Below are 17,232 nucleotides of genomic sequence, written 5' to 3' on the forward strand. Positions count from 1 at the left end.
AGAGACACACGAGCACTATAATTCAAGTGCTACGAATGTCACTTTATAAAAGCACATCAAATTAAGTTATTTTACTCACCAGGTGACTTTACAGAACTTTATATATTAGTAAAAATGTAATTAATGACTGGTGAGATCAGTTCCTATCAAGCCTTAATTAAAACCATTATAGGTTATGGAGTATTTATGGAGTATTTGACTTGCAGTCTTCAGAGTCTTCAATTGTGTAGTTTCCATTTAGTTTCATTGCAATGGATCTAACTAGCTTTACAGCATGTATGCACAGGAACAGCATCTGAAAACCACTGGTTTGTTATGGTTTGGATTGAAAACTGAACTTTGCACCCCGAAGGACAGGATTTGGGGTTTATCAGACCAAAGCTAAAAAACAGCTCTTGGTCTATTTTGTATGCTGCAGTACATGAGCCCCCCAGTATTCTCCTATGAGAGGGTAGTGCACTCACCTGCATGCCCAGGCAGATGGTGTTGAGCAGGATGAGCATGAACATCAGGTACTCGAAGTAGGAAGAGGTCACCACGTACCATATCTGGTACTGATAGGGGTTCTTGGGAATGTAGCGCCTGAGAGGCCGAGCCTTGAGGGCATACTGCACGCACTGGCGCTGAGAGGGAACAGGATGACACCAAGGGAGTAGAATTACTTCACTGTCATCATTAATAACTAATTCTATTAATAATTAATCATGTTTGCGGCCAAAAAATAAAAAACCCTTATCTGAATGCTGCTTATTCTCTGCAAGAGGCACTGCCCCCCTCACTGCACCACTCAGTTCACCCCTGAACAGGATGCCAGCCCCATTGCAGGGTGCACACACACATACAATTTAAACTGACCAATGTTTCACCTTTCAGGGGTGAGAAGCCCCTGTGAACTCAACATGCACATCTTTGGAGCTGTTGAAGGAAACAAGAGCGCTGCGGTCATGGGGAGAACGTGCTTAGAAAGCTCCCTTGGGTGTACTTGATTCCAAACCCCTAGAGAAGTGAGGCAGCACTGCTAGCCATCACGCAGCCCTGGTTTCAACAGTCCTGTGCCTGAAAGAGAGCCGGAGCTTCAGGCTCCATACCTGGTTCTTGTCCAGTTCGCAGTTCTTATACTCCTGCTCGCCCTGCTCCTGGAAGGTGACAATAACGAAGCCGACGAAGATGTTCATCATGAAGAAGGCGATGAGGATGATGTAGACGATGAAGAAGATGGAGATCTCCACGCGGTTGTTGTAGATGGGGCCCATGTCTTCGGTGTGCGAGTCGATGGCTTTGTACAGCAGTCTGTCGGAGAGGGAGAGAAGGGAGAGTGTACCGTCTGTTCACACCTCCACCTGACCTGCAGATGAGGGATGGCACACAGCACCTGCAGAAGCACAAGTGACAAACTACACTACAAAGAATATACTTTTGCATGGACTGGAACATTTTGTTTTGTGTTGTCCGGATCCCTACAATGGTTGACTTTTTCTTTGTTCTCCTTCTCCCTCAAATTCAGCTTTTGTCCATTTGCTGATTCATCTTTGGGGTTGTAAAGACTGTTAACATTTCATTACAGCAGAAAACAATTCCAGTAAGTGGAGTGTTAATTAAGATCTGAAGGTGAAATTATTTTTCCTTTAACCTCCTTCTCTTACCTGTGGCCCAGCAATACTCCCCAGCATGCTGTGGGGAATGAGCTGCTACCCTCAGTCACATGACCCGCTGTCTTCCCAAAACTGATCAGGTGACTGAGCGCAGCAGCTCCAGAACCTCCATTTTGACTGGGCCTTCTCACAGTGACAAAAGAAGAATGAAAAAAGATCAGACAAACAGTTAAAGGAAATAAAAACACTGAACAGCTTCATACTGCAGGTCTGGCAGGAGGGTTTTTTCCCCAGTCCGACGCGGCAGGGTATCCTGCTCACGCACAGTACGGTACTCACTGCGGCCAGCCCTCGAACGTGGAGACGGTGAAGAGCGCCATCATGCCTGACAGCACGTTGTCAAAGTTGAAGTCGCTGTTGACCCATATGCGCTCGTGGACCTCCAACCCGTGAAGGTCGTTCTCCTTGAACAGGAAGAACTCGCCTCTGAGACGCGACAGAGAGAGGGGGAAGAGGCGGAAACAGGGTGAGACTGGACCATGGGAAGAAAGGGCAGTGCGATGGGATGGGAGCTGGAAACACAGCAAACTGGGGGGTGAGGGGGAAGGAGGAGGGGAAAGGTGATGGGAGTCTGGGGGAAATAGAAGAAGCATAAAAGAGATGGTCAACCGCCTGACTACTTCTGAGAGGACATGAGGACTTGTATTTGGTTAAATTGTTTTAAAAAATGTATGTATCCATTTTAGTCCAGTGTTTAAAGTTAAAAATATGTGAAATACCCGCGGTCACTAAAAATGTTCCAGGAGAGCCCATTGCCTGTTAACCTTTGGCACATTCTTCTGAATAGATGCTGGTTGATGTTATCACTGCCAGCTAAACTAGATGCACATAGCGATCCCCAGGTCATCAAAAGATTTACTGAGGTATTGAAGGTCCTGACAATCCCTCTGACAATGCCCCCCCTCTCCCCCCCCCCCCCCCCCACACACATCTTACCTGCACTCCTCTTCAGTCATTTTGGAAGGATCAGTGCACATGTGGAATTTGCCCTTCAAAAGGAAAAGCCACAAGTGTGTGATACTCTCAGGAGGTTGTGAGATACATTAGAAAGATATGGCAATAAATGTAGTTTTCTGTAATACATTTCTGTCCAAACATGACCACGTTTTCCAGCAGGTACACAGCAGTATTATTATATCACCTATCACCCACTGTATAGCAGTATTGTATTACTATATGAATATACAGTAGTTTAGATAGACAATATGCAGGTGTATTATTTTAAACATGATCTAGTGCTCATTGGCAGCGCTGGGTATGGCGGGCAGCAGTCGAAAGAGGAATGGCTTCGAGAGGTGGGCGTGTCCGGGGGAGTGTATCGCAGTGCTCATTCTCTCTATTGTGTGGAAGGGGATTCTAGCCGACAAAACCGAGACTTCAAACTGCACTTGGTGATTTCAAATTGGGTGGGATACAAAATGAAAAAATAATTGCTTTTCCATGCTTTCTGGGGCATTGGCCATCCTGCCACCTGAACTGTTTGTCACATTAAAAGCCATGTTTTCTTTGTGTGCAAACTTTCAAAGTGCACAGACGCACTAGGTGTGTGACATCATTTAATGTCCTTCCACTATTTCACTTCCATTTTTGTTGTGTGACTTCTCAGGGCTCGTTCATATAATCCACAGCAAGACAGGTGGGAGCCAAGATCTCACCTTGAAGAGCTGGACTCCTATGCAGGCGAACATGAAGTCCAGCAGCGTGGTGACGATGACGATGTTGCCGATGGTCTTGATGGCCACGAAGACGCACTGCACCACATGCTATTGCAACAGAACATAACCATGGAGCTCAGAGACAGAACAGCTCAGACAACACCCTGTGCTCTAGCTTTGCTATGAAGGTAAGTCGATGGCAGTATAAAACAGTACATAATCTACATGGTAGAACACACAGACATGGGAGTAGAAAAGGACAGCTCTACCTTAAGGCCTTTTGCTCGGTTGATGGCTCGCAGGGGTCTGAGGACCCTCAACACCCTCAGAATCTTGACCACAGAAATAGCGCTGGACCTGTAGAGGAGAACCCACCGAAGTCAAAACACCAGATTATGTTTCTCACTTGAATTAAATCTTATGTTTTGTGAAACTTTTACAGGCAGGTATTAATAGCACTGTAGAACACTTTCCAGTATCTCCTAGAATGCTTGTTCAGAGACATAGAGTCTTTACTAGTGCACAGTACTTTCATGACTTAATCTTTCATGACAACTTAACAGAAAGATAGTTGTTATAGTGATAGTATACTGTAAACATACACATTTTCTACACATCAGCAAAATTTTAACCATGCATATTTGTGCATGTAGGTATGTGTTTTTTATTTTAGGATCATTAGTTTTTAAAGAAAACAAAATAGCCAGCAATGGGTAGCAAAACTGGGAAATACCAGGAGTCCCGTCGCAGTCCCGGTCAGAGCTATACTCACTGAATTACGAAGGAGATGAGGGATACGCTCACCACCAGCAAGTCCAGGATGTTAAAATAGTTCCGACAGAAGGAGCCCTTGTGCAGAAAGGCACCATATGTTGTCATCTAGAACAGAAAAAAGACCTACAGTCAACACTCCAAACTGTGAAGTGCAGGGCTAAGAGGTTGCAGTTTTGCTCAGCTGTGTACAGTAAATCTTAAGGTAAAAATGTGGTCAGCTCTGTATTCTGTAATAATTTACTACTGATTCAACAAACATTGAATTATCCTTATCCTCCTTTATGCCAAAAAAGCTGAAACTTGGCAGGTTTAGGTCAAGCATGATAGCCCTTTACTTACTGTATACTACATTGTCCTCATTTCACCAGTTAGGCAATAGCTGGGTAATGTCACTGTTATTGAGAACACTGAACATCTGTACTGTACAGAATCCACCATGCAAGGTTTAGGTGGATGCCTTGCAGTAATCAAAGTCTACAGGGCTGAGATTTCAGAATCCATTTCAGAGCAACCCAACAATTAAATACTGTAACACTGGGATTTCAACCACCACAGTTTTTTATAGCGATGCCCATTTTTAAAGCATGACCAGTATGAATTACCTTGAGCACAATTTCAGCTGTGAAGACCACTGTGAAGACAATGTCAAAGTAAGCCAAGATCTAGAACAACAGGAAGGAAACAAGCGCTGTTAGCAGAAGTGCAGTCTGTGTGTGTACTTATTTGGAGTGTAGGAGTATTATCCAAGTACAGATAATGAGTTAATTCATATGTGCAATAGTAGATCCTAGTGGTCAGAACCTGGCCTTGCAGGCAGGCAATGACCTAGTGCCCTGAAAATGAAGTTGGCATCAGTCACCAGCCAGCTGCCTGGGGGGAAGGGAAGGGTACCTTGTTCCTGAAAGAGTCAGGGTCAATAGGGTCCTCAGCAGCCAGCGCGATACTGCTGAGGAGGATGAAGAGGAGGATGAAGTTGGTGAAGGTGGTGGCATTCACAATCCGGTGGCATAACTTCCGAATCCTGTGAGGACATGACAATGGGACACCTTAACTTAGACCGCCCACATTTTACAACACTACATGACAGTTACATGACATCCACAGCAGGTGAAACAAGGCAACAACCAGGTTGAGCCGGAGCATACAGGTAAGTGAGACAAATGAACACACAGAAACCCACTCAAGCGTGGTCTAACCTATTTCATGAAGGAGGAAATGTGCTTATGTGCAGGGCAGCAAACCCAAGTTCAAGCTCCACTATATAAGAACTTTGCTACTTCCTAAAGCATCACATTTGGCTGTTGCTCCATCCCTTCTTTGTGATTTGGCCCCTCTCCACAGATCCCTGAAATTTGTTCCCTATAGATTGCTATCAGAGATGATACAGACAGGCACGACGGTACCAACTTGTTCTGAGGTCCGAAGATGAAGAAAGCGCTGGCCTCGGGCATTGGCACCGCCTTCTCCTTCAGCTGGAGTTCGGCCAGGGGGCGGGGCCTGGGGCTCAGTGGGATCTCAGGCTCCTCCTCCTCGTCGTCTCCTAGGAAACAACATGGAGAAGATCCATGAGGATAATAAATACTGTGGCTCTTCCTTTAAAGACAGAAGGGTTGCTTCAGCACTGGCAGTGAGTATCAACAGACATCGATAATTTTACTATTTATTATTTTAAGTCTAGGATCATCCATTTAACATGTTTATCAGTTTTAGCGTGCTATCCCACTATAATAAGACAGTTTACTAATGAAGAAAGATGTAAAGACGGGGGTTTAAATTAAATCCTTTCTGTATGAGGTTTAGACTTCTAAATCATAAGCTGGAGTTTATGGCAGGAAAGGGGTTAACTGATAAGGATTCCAGATGCAAGCTAGGAACCCCCCTGGGTGTAATCTTAAACTGACCATTTGGCCAGGATCTCTTAACTTGCCAAATACCATGACCCCCCCTCTTTACAATCAGACCGAGTGACGTCAGAAACTTAAAAGAAGATACTATATAACCCAAAAGTTTGTACCGGCACATTGAACAATACTTCGGTTTTGTTGTTTCTTGCGGGAAACAAGACTTCGGCTTTATTGTTCCTTGCATGCAATAAACTCAACTGTTTTACTTCATCTTGGGATCCAGAACCTTATTCTTTCTGTCACAACACTAATATAAAGTCCCATATTTGGGAGTGTATTTACTCTTATGTATATCAGTGGTTCCCAACCTTGGTCCTGAAGAAACACTCTGTCCTCTGTTTTTTGCTCCAATTGAGATCTTCGTAACAGGCTAATGGATTTAGTTTTACTGGGGGCACATCTGTAAATTTGCTTTCAGCTCTTAAATGGTCAAATTGGATTCAAAATTCATATCAAGGCGTGTCTGATCCAGTGCCACATCTCCAGTGAGCATGTCTGATCCAGTGCAACACCTCCTGTTGGAGTGTCACATCTCCTGTGGGCATGTCTGGTGCACTGTTACTCCCACCTGCGTCTGCTCTTCATCCACTAGTAAAAGCTGTCCCATCAGAAATAAGAGCTAGCAAGCTGAGTAAAGTTCTAAATGCTGAAGCTGTCCCTTGAAGTTGGGACACTCAGGACTATCCAAAGAAACAAGTTACTGCAAATAAAAGTCTAAACAAGCAAGCCGATCAGTTAAGTCATCAATTATGCTGGAGATGTAGAGCTCAGCTGGAATGTAAACCAGAAGACAGTGTTCCTCCAGACCAGAGCTGGGAGCCAGTGGTGTAGATAGATAAGACTTGATTCATGGTATGGTAATGCTGAATGTGCCCAGCTCTTCATTTCATTTGCTACAGTGTGGCAAGAGACTGGAAGCTTTCAGTAAGGAAAGTGAACAGAGAAAAGGTCAGCAGGTAAAGGATAATGAAAGCACTGAAACTAACCGTTTCCACTCAGTGTTCTTTATTTACAGATTGGTAATAACGTATTTGCTGTAAATAACATTAAATTCTTCTAAAATCTTCACAGTTCATTTAACTATAATATAAACTGTATGTGATGTACTCTGTGAGTTTCTTAGTATTTTCTAGGGATATGTGTAAAGTTAGTCTTATGTAGCAGCGTAACTGGTAATGTCAATTTATGTAAACTGTTTCAGTTACAAATAAAATGTTTAAAAAGAGATTATTTTTAATCTCTAAGTCACTCTGTAATACTAAGTCACCTTGTCGAGTTTAAATAAACAAGGAAGAAGAAAGCACTGAAACTAACCACCTCCTCTTGATATTATTTACAGTTATGGTGATGGCATATGTATTTACTGGGATCTGTAATATTACTGAACATGCAAATGTATTTACTAGCTATTAACCTAACCCTAATTAATGAGGTTAGAAGCAGACGACACTCTTAATATTTTACTCTGTATTTTACTCTTGCTTTTTACTTTTTAGTGTGGAATTAACCTCTATTTGTTCCTGTTTTTTTTTAATTGTTAGATGTTGTCTTTTTCAGTTTAATATGACTCAAGCCTTGCCAATCAATTACTGTAACTAAAACATTAATGAAATACAGTAAGAACAGAGTACCTGGGAAATCAGCAGAGGGATATGGGTCCTTAATTTCATTGACATTCGACTCAAACTCGTCCACTTTGAGCTGGAAAATAAAAGACAGGGGATGCTGTTGCCGACCAAAAACTCCAGCGACGATACAACAGTAATGTTGAGCCCCTTAAATTGGGGCTTAAACATTCCCTTTTCATAGTCATCTCTTGTGATGCCCAAATCAGCCCAGACGTACACAGATACTACATGGAGTTTTTTATACCCTAGTTATGTTCAAGAACAATGAGATTCTTCAAAAATCAGTGAGATTCTAGCAACAAAAGATTATAAGACCCAAATGTCCTCCTTTCTTTGTGGTCTTTGCTACATTTTTAAGAAATCATTGGATGGGATTCCTGAGATAAATTAAAGACTAGAAACCAAACTAGCTAGAAGTGATAAATGGCCTCTGTTTGTACAGTACCCTTTCTTATGTTTACAGTGTTACAGACCCTCTCAAGATGTGAGTAGGAGGTGCTACACTGGGACAGATGTTCGTGAGTCTTGGGGTAGTGCAGGGCTGGCTCTATGTTTTTTTGGGGAGAGTGTTTCAGCATCAGGTTCTGCAATGAATATTTTCATATCACTGGGTATGGCGGGATCCTTGGGAGGAAGTGTGGGCATCCTCCCCTTCTCCTTGTTTTCCTCTTTTGTGATGGTGGTGGTATTGGTGTGGTATCACGGCTTCTGATCTCCCCAAATCAAGAACTTGTCAATGCTGGGGGTGGGGGTCCCTCAGGGAGGTGCCTCGCTCAGTGGCCCCTCCATTGCTACAGGCCCCACTGGAGTGAGCTTTACCTGCGCTAGGTTTCCCTTTAAGTCAAAATCTAATAGACCCCCCTAGGCTCACGGGCATTCCCAGTTCTGCTGTGGTTGGTGCAGGTGATGCCCTATAGCTGATCCAGACCCCAGACAGACCTTGGCTGTAGTAGGGATGCTCTCTCCCTTGGCCTTCTGCTCCAGCTTCTTGGCCAAGAGAAGCTTTTCCTCCTCAGATTTCTCCGGCTTATTTGATCTGAGAGATGGAGACACAACAGAGTTAAAGACAGCCAGAACCAGGGATAAGAGGGAGACAAAGAGAGCTGATGATGGTGGCTGACGGTGTTCTGGAAATAAACTGCTTCCTTTCTGAAGAGGGGGGATGGTTCATACTTATACATCCAAGATATTTTAGTTTTTGATTTGTTTTTGCTGACTTTCACCCATTAAAGTGTTCAGCCTGAGCGTTTAAGTTTTCATGACAACTGTTCATTTAAAAAATGTGTACGTGTCAATTAGAGGTTTTAATCGGCTGACCAATTTGATCGATTGAGCAATCGATCGATCAGTCGCTCCATAACCCAGGATGGAGAACTCTCTTTTGAAGAGATGCTTCTGATTTGAGATTTCTTACCTGGCCAACTTCTTCCGTTTCTTTTCCTCCGCTTTCTCCTTCTGCGCTGAGGTCAGGCTTTCTGCCTCTGCCAGGTTATCCACCGCAATGGCCAAGAAAACATTCAGGAGGATATCTGCACAGAGGGCTTAAGGAACAGCTGTGGACTTCCACTGGGGCACATGACTGGTCTTCTAGCTCACCAGATGCAGAGTGGTTTAGGAGAGCCTGGGAAATATTGCTTTGAATCCTGTCTAGAAATGAACATCACAGGCAACACAGGTATAGTGTCCCGCTCCACTGAGACTCATGCTTACTGCTCACTGAGGGCGCTGTGAATGTGACGGGATCTGTTTGGTCTGAACTTGTAACAACAATGCAATCCTCTCAATGAAACTTTGGGCCCCACTGCATCACTTGTGTGGTTTGGTTGTAGCCAGGATCTGGACACCCTCTGTCTAGGCACCTCCTCTGGCTTCCTAGAAGCTGCACAACCCCCCCACAACAGGTGAACAAATCCACTGAGCCAAAAGACCAATTGTGTGACCCAGTGAGCTTATTTACACCTTTCAAAGTTTCATCATATCATGCAAGAATCTCACACCAAAATAAGCCCTTTTACACCATCATTCATGAGCTACTCTCAATAATTCTGAGGTTTGCGAATAGCTCTGTGCAATTAAGGGTCTGTAATACTTCATATTCTAAAAGTGATGTAGGGCAATGCATATGCTCCCGTTCTTATTTCTTGTACTGGCTTAGAGGATTAAATGACTGGGAGGGCTCAGGTCATGAATCATCAACACAGAGCCCGGTACTCTCTGACAAAGCAGCCTCTCAGTGTTTTGGCATACACAAAATCACTGGTATGCTAAATATGACTGGAAGCAACTCTCGGCAGGCTCCCCAGTAACCGAATCAAAAGTGCTCTCCATCACCCACACAGGAAAAAATGGAACAGCACTTCTCCGCGGTGGAAGTCAAGGAGGATACAGTTGCCACAGACGAAAAGAATGATGAAGTAGATGCAGACGAGAACTCCAGGTAAGGAGGGCCCCCCGTATGCCATGATGCCATTGTACATGACAGAGTTCCAGTCTTCTCCAGTGAGGATCTGAGTGGACAGAAGAGAATGGCACCTCTAGACCACGCATTGCTTTAAATATGACCACAGTCATTCAGTTTCATAGCACTTTAAGGAGGTCACTGGAAAGACCCTTTTACTCTAGTTTACTGCTGTTTATGTTTTTCAAAAAATGGAAACGGACAGATATTTTTTACTGCTATAACACTGGGAATTGCCAATTGCTTATCCTCTTAGGTTTACAGTTCCAATCTGGGTGCCACATGGGAAAGATGACTAAACTTGCTCATCTGGGGTGTGCTTCAAGCTCAACAGTGCCTCTAAGGAGTGTTAAAGCCTGTTGGAGAAGTTTCTCTGATGCACAATTGGATTGCATAATTATTTAGTGATTGTGAGCTTAGGAAGGAAATGTGAGGACTGAGGTTTCAGATTGGTTCTGAAATCAGAGGTCACTCCTATCTTTTTGAATGTTAGTGATGAAGAGAGTTTTCAGTGTGATTTCTCAAAATTAAAACAAACAGGACTCCAGTATAGTTCTCGCGAGGGTAGTGACTGTGAGCCTAGGAGTCTTGATTCTGGGCAAGAGCTTATCCCAGGCTTTAGTTCGGAATGAGACTGAGACCAACACAGACAAACCCACAGCACCTGGAAGACGCTGATGAGGGCCTGGGGGAAGTTGTCGAAAGTGCTGCGCCGCACTTCCATGTCGGGGAAGTTGTACTTGCCCCCGAACACCTGCATGCCCAAGAGGGAGAAGATGATGATGAAGAGGAAGAGCAGGAGGAGCAGCGAGGCGATGGAGCGCACGGAGTTCAGGAGGGAGGCCACCAGGTTACTGAGAGACGTCCAGTACCTGGGAGGTAGAGAGAGTGGACACCTGAGACAGGACTCCTCCGTTGCACTTGGCTTTCCACATTCCACTTGGCATCCAAGTGCACCTGGATTTCAGGAGCGGTCTCCAAAGGACTAATAAACATGTCCACTTCACTGCCTATATTGCACATTTCCCTAGTGAGATTTAAAATGAAATTCTCCTACAAGCTGCAGAAGTTTCCTTAAAAAGACCCACAAAGTCAAAGACTATGCAGTTTGAGTTTGCACTGCTCGGAAAATACCACGCTTTTTATAGCTTCCTACTACTCATTTGCCCCTGCTCCCTCCCGTGCCTTCCCCTGTGCTCCTTACTTGGTGATTTTGAAGATGCGGAGCAGGCGGATACACCTCAGCACAGAGATGCCCAGGGGCGACATCACGCCGAGCTCCACCAGGATGAGCTCGATGATGCCTGCGCATACCACGAAGCAGTCGAAGCGGTTGAACAAGGACATGAAGTAGGACTGGAAGCCCAGGGCATACATCTTGAGGAGCATCTCCGCCGTGAACAGAGAGAGAAGCACCTTGTTCGCAGTGTCTGGTGCCAAGGAAAGGAAGCAGAGAGAAGCACAACATCACAACATGATACAGAAGTGATCCATGCTGAAATCTCTTCAGTACAGATCAGTACAACGGAGGTAAGAAAGAGCCAAAACTGCCTGTCCTGGGGTTATTTCTTTGTGGATTTCTGTCATTTTGATGCTGCTGCCTTTTGTGATTTGAGGATTCCAGAAGATTATCTATTATTCATTGCTGTTTCATCTTATAGAGTATAACTGAGAGCCAGAGCCTAACCTGGCAGACGCAGGGCAAAAAGAGGAACTGCACTCTAAATTGGACGCTCATTACAGGAGAACGTCAGCTCCACCCAGAAAGCACTCTGACTCAGAAGTGATGCCAAGATCCGAGAGCTGTGAGGCACCAGCACTGTTACACTGAGGTACCATCCTCTTGAAGATTTAAGAAACCATAATTCTACTGTTTATTGTAACTGTGAAAGCTAGAGGCTAAAACAATTTGGCATGCCCCACACTGTGCTCATTATCCCTTTGCAAAATAAGGAATAATATACTAAAACCAACAGAAAAAAACACTGATCACTTCAGACACACCTAGATTTTATGCAACTATAAAACACAAGCTTCAGGAAATGAGACCGGTGTCATCTTTAACAGGCATCATTGGGGTGACCAAAGCCAGTGAGTTTAATTACCAGCTAACGAGGACCTGGGAAGTAGGGGTTTTAACCAATTAAGATGATATTAAGGTGTACAAAACCGTTCAAAGTGGGTGGGAATAAAATGAAGATGTGGCCGCAGCGCCTGATGGACGTGGCTGGCCGGAGAGCCTGACCTTGCACCTTGGTGAGCCAGTCCGCCTGGTTGTGGTGCTCAGTGGCGATGGCGAGCGTGTTGAGGAACACCAGCAGGATCACCAGCCAGTAGAAGAAGTTGGACTTCACCCAGGTTCGGCACTTGCGGCGGAACCAGCGGTTCCAGCGTCTCCAGCGACGGCTAGATAGGGGCGAGAGAGCGAACAAGCTCGTTTTATTCTCCTCCTGTCGAGAGAGACACTATACTCCTTGACTCCTTCCCTCGTCCTTTATTCACACTCACACTTTTTAGCAAACAAAATATCCATAGATTAAAATATGGCAACACCAAACTATGCCACAGTAAAAAGATCTGTCAGAATTGTCTGGTATGTCCATAGCATTGTTTTGACTAATGTATAAATACATGAGCATCTTTGTCAGTCCCTGTAGCGAGACACTGCTCTTGGCCTATGGTCTTTTCTGTTTTGAATATGCATACTGTGCACAACGTATACAAGCCAAAGCTGTTTGTTGTAATCAGTGCTTAGCAATGTAATGGTTAGGACCCTGGACTCCTGAATGACTGGAGGGTCATCAGCTCAAATCCCAAATGGTGACTATTGTACCCCTGAACAAGGTAGTTTACCCACATTGTTCCAGCAAACCCAACAGTATAAATGAGCAACAACAGATATGTGAGTAAAATATACAGCAGATAACCGTGAGCCAGTTTGGATGAAAGTGTTAATTTAACTTATTTATTTGATTATTTAAAGTGGCAGGCTCTGTGTCATATCTGACTTGACAGGCCAGAAAAGAGAGCGCACTGCCTGGCTCCCTTACTCACAAGAAGAGGATGAAGCGGTTCATGCCCTCCATCTCGAACAGGCTCTCTGTGTCCGAACCACCCTCGGCCAAGGGGAGGAGTCCTGACACCCACAAACAAGAGAGTCAGAACAGCCCTCAAAGGTTTTCATCAGCTGTCAGTGGAGCAGAGCACTGTAAACTCACGTCTTAAAGTACGTGCATGACAAAGCACAAAAACTGGAGGAAACAACAGCAAGGCAAAGGGGACCCAGGGTATAAAAGCATATTAATTTAATGTGGTAAACTCTGGAAAGGAGCTGCCCAGGAATTAATTTTCAAGGCCACAAAAATGGGCTAGAGGGAGTGTCCTTACAGGCCAATTAAAGGCACTAGGCACCCATTTGTATCAAAACTGCTTTAGTTTACTCATAATGGTATGTTCACAAGGAGTGTCACCACCACAAGGTGCGGCAGACAAAATGACACAAAACTAAGCGTAAAACATTCTAAAAAATCATGCTTGAATATTGAAACTCTCATAAAGCTAAACACCTAAACTGCATCTACAGTTTTCAAACTACATACATAAGAAAGCTAAAAAGCTAAAGAGTTTGAACAGACCTGATTGGGGTAGGAGACACACTGCAAAGCTGTGTTTTTGTGCCAGTGTGGGCTTGTGGGCATGGGCAGCGGGCGTGGTTAGTGAGCAAGTTGGTGAGAGTGGCGTGTGGGCGGGTCAAGTGGCTGCGTCAGAGCAGGGCCTAATTCTCTCTGTGGGAGACTGAGGGTTGCAGTCAGGGAGGTGAGGGTGACTCAGGAGGCAATCTGAATTGTGTGGAGGAAAGATCCTCGCCTGTGTGGCTCGTGTGGCTCTAAGGACCTTTGCACAAAAAACACTCCCAAGACAGATGGGATTTGAAAGCCCAGATGGGTTACTGGCTTGACTAATTTAAACAACAAACTTCCACAAAATAAACAACAGAAGTCTTAGAGGGGGGTGGTAGACCATCTCAACTACTCTGACTGCCCAGCCCTGCCCAACCCTTGGTCATCCCAGGCCTTTCATGAGGCAGCCTGCTCCGGTGGGTTTAGATTCCCAAACTCTGGGTATGACTGGATTGTTAGGAAACAAGAAGTAAGCCAGAAGCTTGAGTGTGTGGCAGGGTGTGTCCCATACCTTCCCGGTGCTCCTGGTCATTGTCCATGACTTCGGCATGTGTGATCCAGTCCAGGTATCCCTTCAGGTCCTCCTCCAGCTGCTGCCTCTCCCGCAGCTTCTGAAACTCCCCCCGAGACTTGGCCTTCTCTCGTTCCTTCGTGAACTCGCTGTGCGGCGGAAGGGCAGCGGAGGGGACGGAGCAAGAAGGAAGTAGATACAGAAGCAAAGATAGGAAAAGCGATAAACTACAATTACACTTCAGTGCAGAAGCACTGTGTGAGAGTTTACCACAGAAACTTGTTTTTCCTACAGTTTTTACCACAACTAGCCACATACTTGTCTGGCTTTCTAGTGGTTTGCACTATCCAGTACAAGAAAGCTGTTTGCTTGACCTTTCCTTAACTCATTGTACTACACTTTATTGCTATGACACATTTAGGACAAAGCAAACTTTAATAAGTGAAATGACTTACATTTTGCACCAGGTATACTGTTTGACAAAAGACATTTTAAGCAGAAAACTAGGGGGGCTTCTTTGTGAATTGTGCTAGTTTCAAAATCAGCTCTGGCTCCAGAATGCCTGTGCATGGAGTCCTGTTCCATTCCAGTGGAAATAATAATTTCAGTGATCATCAGCTTGGTTTAGTTCTCCAAAGATCCAATGGTGAAACGGAGCTGTCCTTACTGAGGGTGGAACATACCCGCTGAGCACACCCAGTACCAGGTTGAGCACAAAGAAGGATCCCAGGAGTATGAGGCTGACGAAGTAGATCCAGGGCCATTCGTTCCCGATGGCATCATTCACCTGGGGGTGAAGGGTCACGCTGGGGTCAGCAAGAGAATAAGGCAACAGAACAGCACTGGATTCTGTACATGCGGAAGCAGTCTTCCTTACTGTAGGTACTAGCTCCGATTAGTCAAAGAACTGCAAATTATATTACCAAAGCGTGACATCCCACAACCTTCAAGGTGTTGACAACTTCACCTTTAAGCTCCACAAAGAATAAAGACGCAGACTTACAAGCAAAACATTAAAACGACAGGAATAAACTAGAGGAAGCAGAAGGCTCCAACTATAGTGAGAATAGGGGTTTCTGGTCTGCCATGCGGTTGAAGATCTGTCTACTGTAGCATGATCCTTGCAGGAACAGCTGACTGAGATTTGGATATTGATTAGTTAGTGGCAACTTAATTGTACTTGTCCCGCTGTAACGAGCCTGTGGTTTACTTCTGCTTCCTGCCGCGATCGTGCCCAGTTTACCCAGTAGAGCACGTCGGTCCAGCCCTCCATGGTGATGCACTGGTACACGGTGAGCATGGCGAAGCCGAAGTTGTCGAAGTGTGTGATGCCGTTGTTGGGCCCCGCCCAGCCGCTCTTGCACTCCGTGCTGTTGAGGGAGCACTCCCGGCCGTGGCCCCCGGTCGCACAGGGCGCCGGCTTCTCGTTCTCCACCATCGCCACGATGCCTGCACAGGAACGGGAGAGGTGAGACGCGTGGAGAGGACGAGGAGGGGGAGGAGGAAGGGCAAATACAGGCGCTGCTTTTTACACCTCACTCATGACGGCGAAACAAGCGTGACTTTTGTATAGCACGTCAGTTGTGCGGTTACAGGACCACACGAGTGTTCCTGGCCAGTCTGGGTCGTCTGTCACCTGCTGAACAGCTGAACACTGCAGTTCATACTGTTGTGCTGACTAACGCTGTCAAGTGCCTGGCTGTGAAAACCAACCCAAAAATAACAGGTGACCCGCCTGCAGGAGTGATTTAGAAACAACCACTTAATGAATATGAAAAGTCCAAAATGCATTTTCTCCTCAGAGACATACAATGGGATCATAAAATCAACTGTTCATTTTCTAAACTGCTTTATCCAGTACGGGGTTGCAGGGGAGCCGGAGCCTATCCCAGCAAGCAACGGGCACAAGGCAGGACAGTCCATCACAGGGGAGACACACTTACACCAGGGCCTGTTTTCCCAGAAGCCAGTTACACTACCAGTATGTCTCTGGACTGCGGGAGGAAAGTGTATATAACACCTAATGTGACAAGTCTATATCTAGTGATATATTAGTGGGGTGGAAACAATTGTTTGAACTGTATTTTTGAATAGTTAGCTACTGGACTGATTTGCTCATATTACAATCAGCATATGTGTCCCCTGCTCACTGACGTGTGCCGGTATAGTAGCAGGTCTTGTGCATCTTGCACTTGAAGAGCTCCAGGCCAATGATGGCGTAGATGATGATCATAAAGAGGACCAGCAGGGCGATGTGCAGCAGCGGGACCATGGCCTTGATGATGGAGTTCAGCACTACCTGCAGGCCTGGAGGAGAAACAGTCCCATGAGTCATGATGGCTTGATCGTCATCGATAACACATGTCTTGGGATGAAAGTGGTATATCTTTCTAACTTTGGTACTGCATCTTAATTTCAATTACACATTAAAATAATCTAAACTCAGAATATTTTAAGTGATTTGGAAGGTATAATACTAGGATATACTGCCCCAAAATTATGATTGAAATCTTTATAAACGTTTTCAGCCTTGATAACTAATTCCTATTGGTTACAGATTTTTTTTAAAACATACAATCCCCCAGATATCTAGTTTTCTCTCTTGAACCTCACAACAACACCACTGCACAAGAGCCAAAGCACACTTCATGTTGTCACGCCTCCCACTGTCACCAGTTCTCGGTCAGCTCCAGAGGGCCGTACTTGGAACGCCGGACACCAGGCGCAGGGGCCGCAGAACTCGGAACGCTCGCAGAGCCTTCACGTCAAAGCCCGCCCCCTTGCCCCCCACTGGGGTCTCTATCCCCTCGATGCGGTTGATGGTCTCCAAGGCAACAGTGAAGAGCCTAAAGGAAGAGTACAGGCACCGTCAAGACCCGGGCCCCCCCAGCATGGTCGCTGTCCGCAGAGAGACTCAGACACAGAATGGTTGGCTTTAGTCAAAGTCGTTGTGGGAAGAGGTACTGGTAT

At 45.3% G+C, this 17,232-nt stretch overlaps 1 protein-coding gene across 2 annotated transcripts in view; it reads right to left on the minus strand.

Annotated features, from left to right (window-relative positions):
- Positions 1-17,232, minus strand: part of LOC148658734 (voltage-dependent L-type calcium channel subunit alpha-1S-like) — a 43,159-nt gene that overhangs the window by 16,233 nt on the left and 9,694 nt on the right. For both annotated transcript variants that reach the window (XM_088640276.1, XM_088640277.1), the window contains exons 4-26: positions 16,966-17,108; positions 16,417-16,569; positions 15,506-15,711; positions 14,946-15,049; positions 14,263-14,411; positions 13,126-13,207; positions 12,317-12,477; positions 11,276-11,501; positions 10,736-10,943; positions 10,000-10,120; positions 9,028-9,142; positions 8,553-8,649; positions 7,617-7,686; positions 5,489-5,621; positions 4,973-5,102; positions 4,684-4,743; positions 4,080-4,186; positions 3,577-3,664; positions 3,308-3,415; positions 2,589-2,641; positions 1,932-2,078; positions 1,089-1,290; positions 465-623 (exon numbers count right to left, since the gene is read on the minus strand). In XM_088640276.1, the coding sequence (XP_088496402.1) occupies positions 465-623; positions 1,089-1,290; positions 1,932-2,078; positions 2,589-2,641; positions 3,308-3,415; positions 3,577-3,664; positions 4,080-4,186; positions 4,684-4,743; positions 4,973-5,102; positions 5,489-5,621; positions 7,617-7,686; positions 8,553-8,649; positions 9,028-9,142; positions 10,000-10,120; positions 10,736-10,943; positions 11,276-11,501; positions 12,317-12,477; positions 13,126-13,207; positions 14,263-14,411; positions 14,946-15,049; positions 15,506-15,711; positions 16,417-16,569; positions 16,966-17,108 (3,022 nt within the window). The remainder of the gene's footprint in view (positions 1-464; positions 624-1,088; positions 1,291-1,931; positions 2,079-2,588; positions 2,642-3,307; positions 3,416-3,576; positions 3,665-4,079; positions 4,187-4,683; positions 4,744-4,972; positions 5,103-5,488; positions 5,622-7,616; positions 7,687-8,552; positions 8,650-9,027; positions 9,143-9,999; positions 10,121-10,735; positions 10,944-11,275; positions 11,502-12,316; positions 12,478-13,125; positions 13,208-14,262; positions 14,412-14,945; positions 15,050-15,505; positions 15,712-16,416; positions 16,570-16,965; positions 17,109-17,232) is intronic.

This window comes from Lepisosteus platostomus, chromosome 7 (assembly GCF_059453375.1).
Source record: "Lepisosteus platostomus isolate fLepPlt1 chromosome 7, fLepPlt1.hap1, whole genome shotgun sequence".
Classification (NCBI taxonomy): Eukaryota; Metazoa; Chordata; class Actinopteri; order Semionotiformes; family Lepisosteidae; genus Lepisosteus; species Lepisosteus platostomus.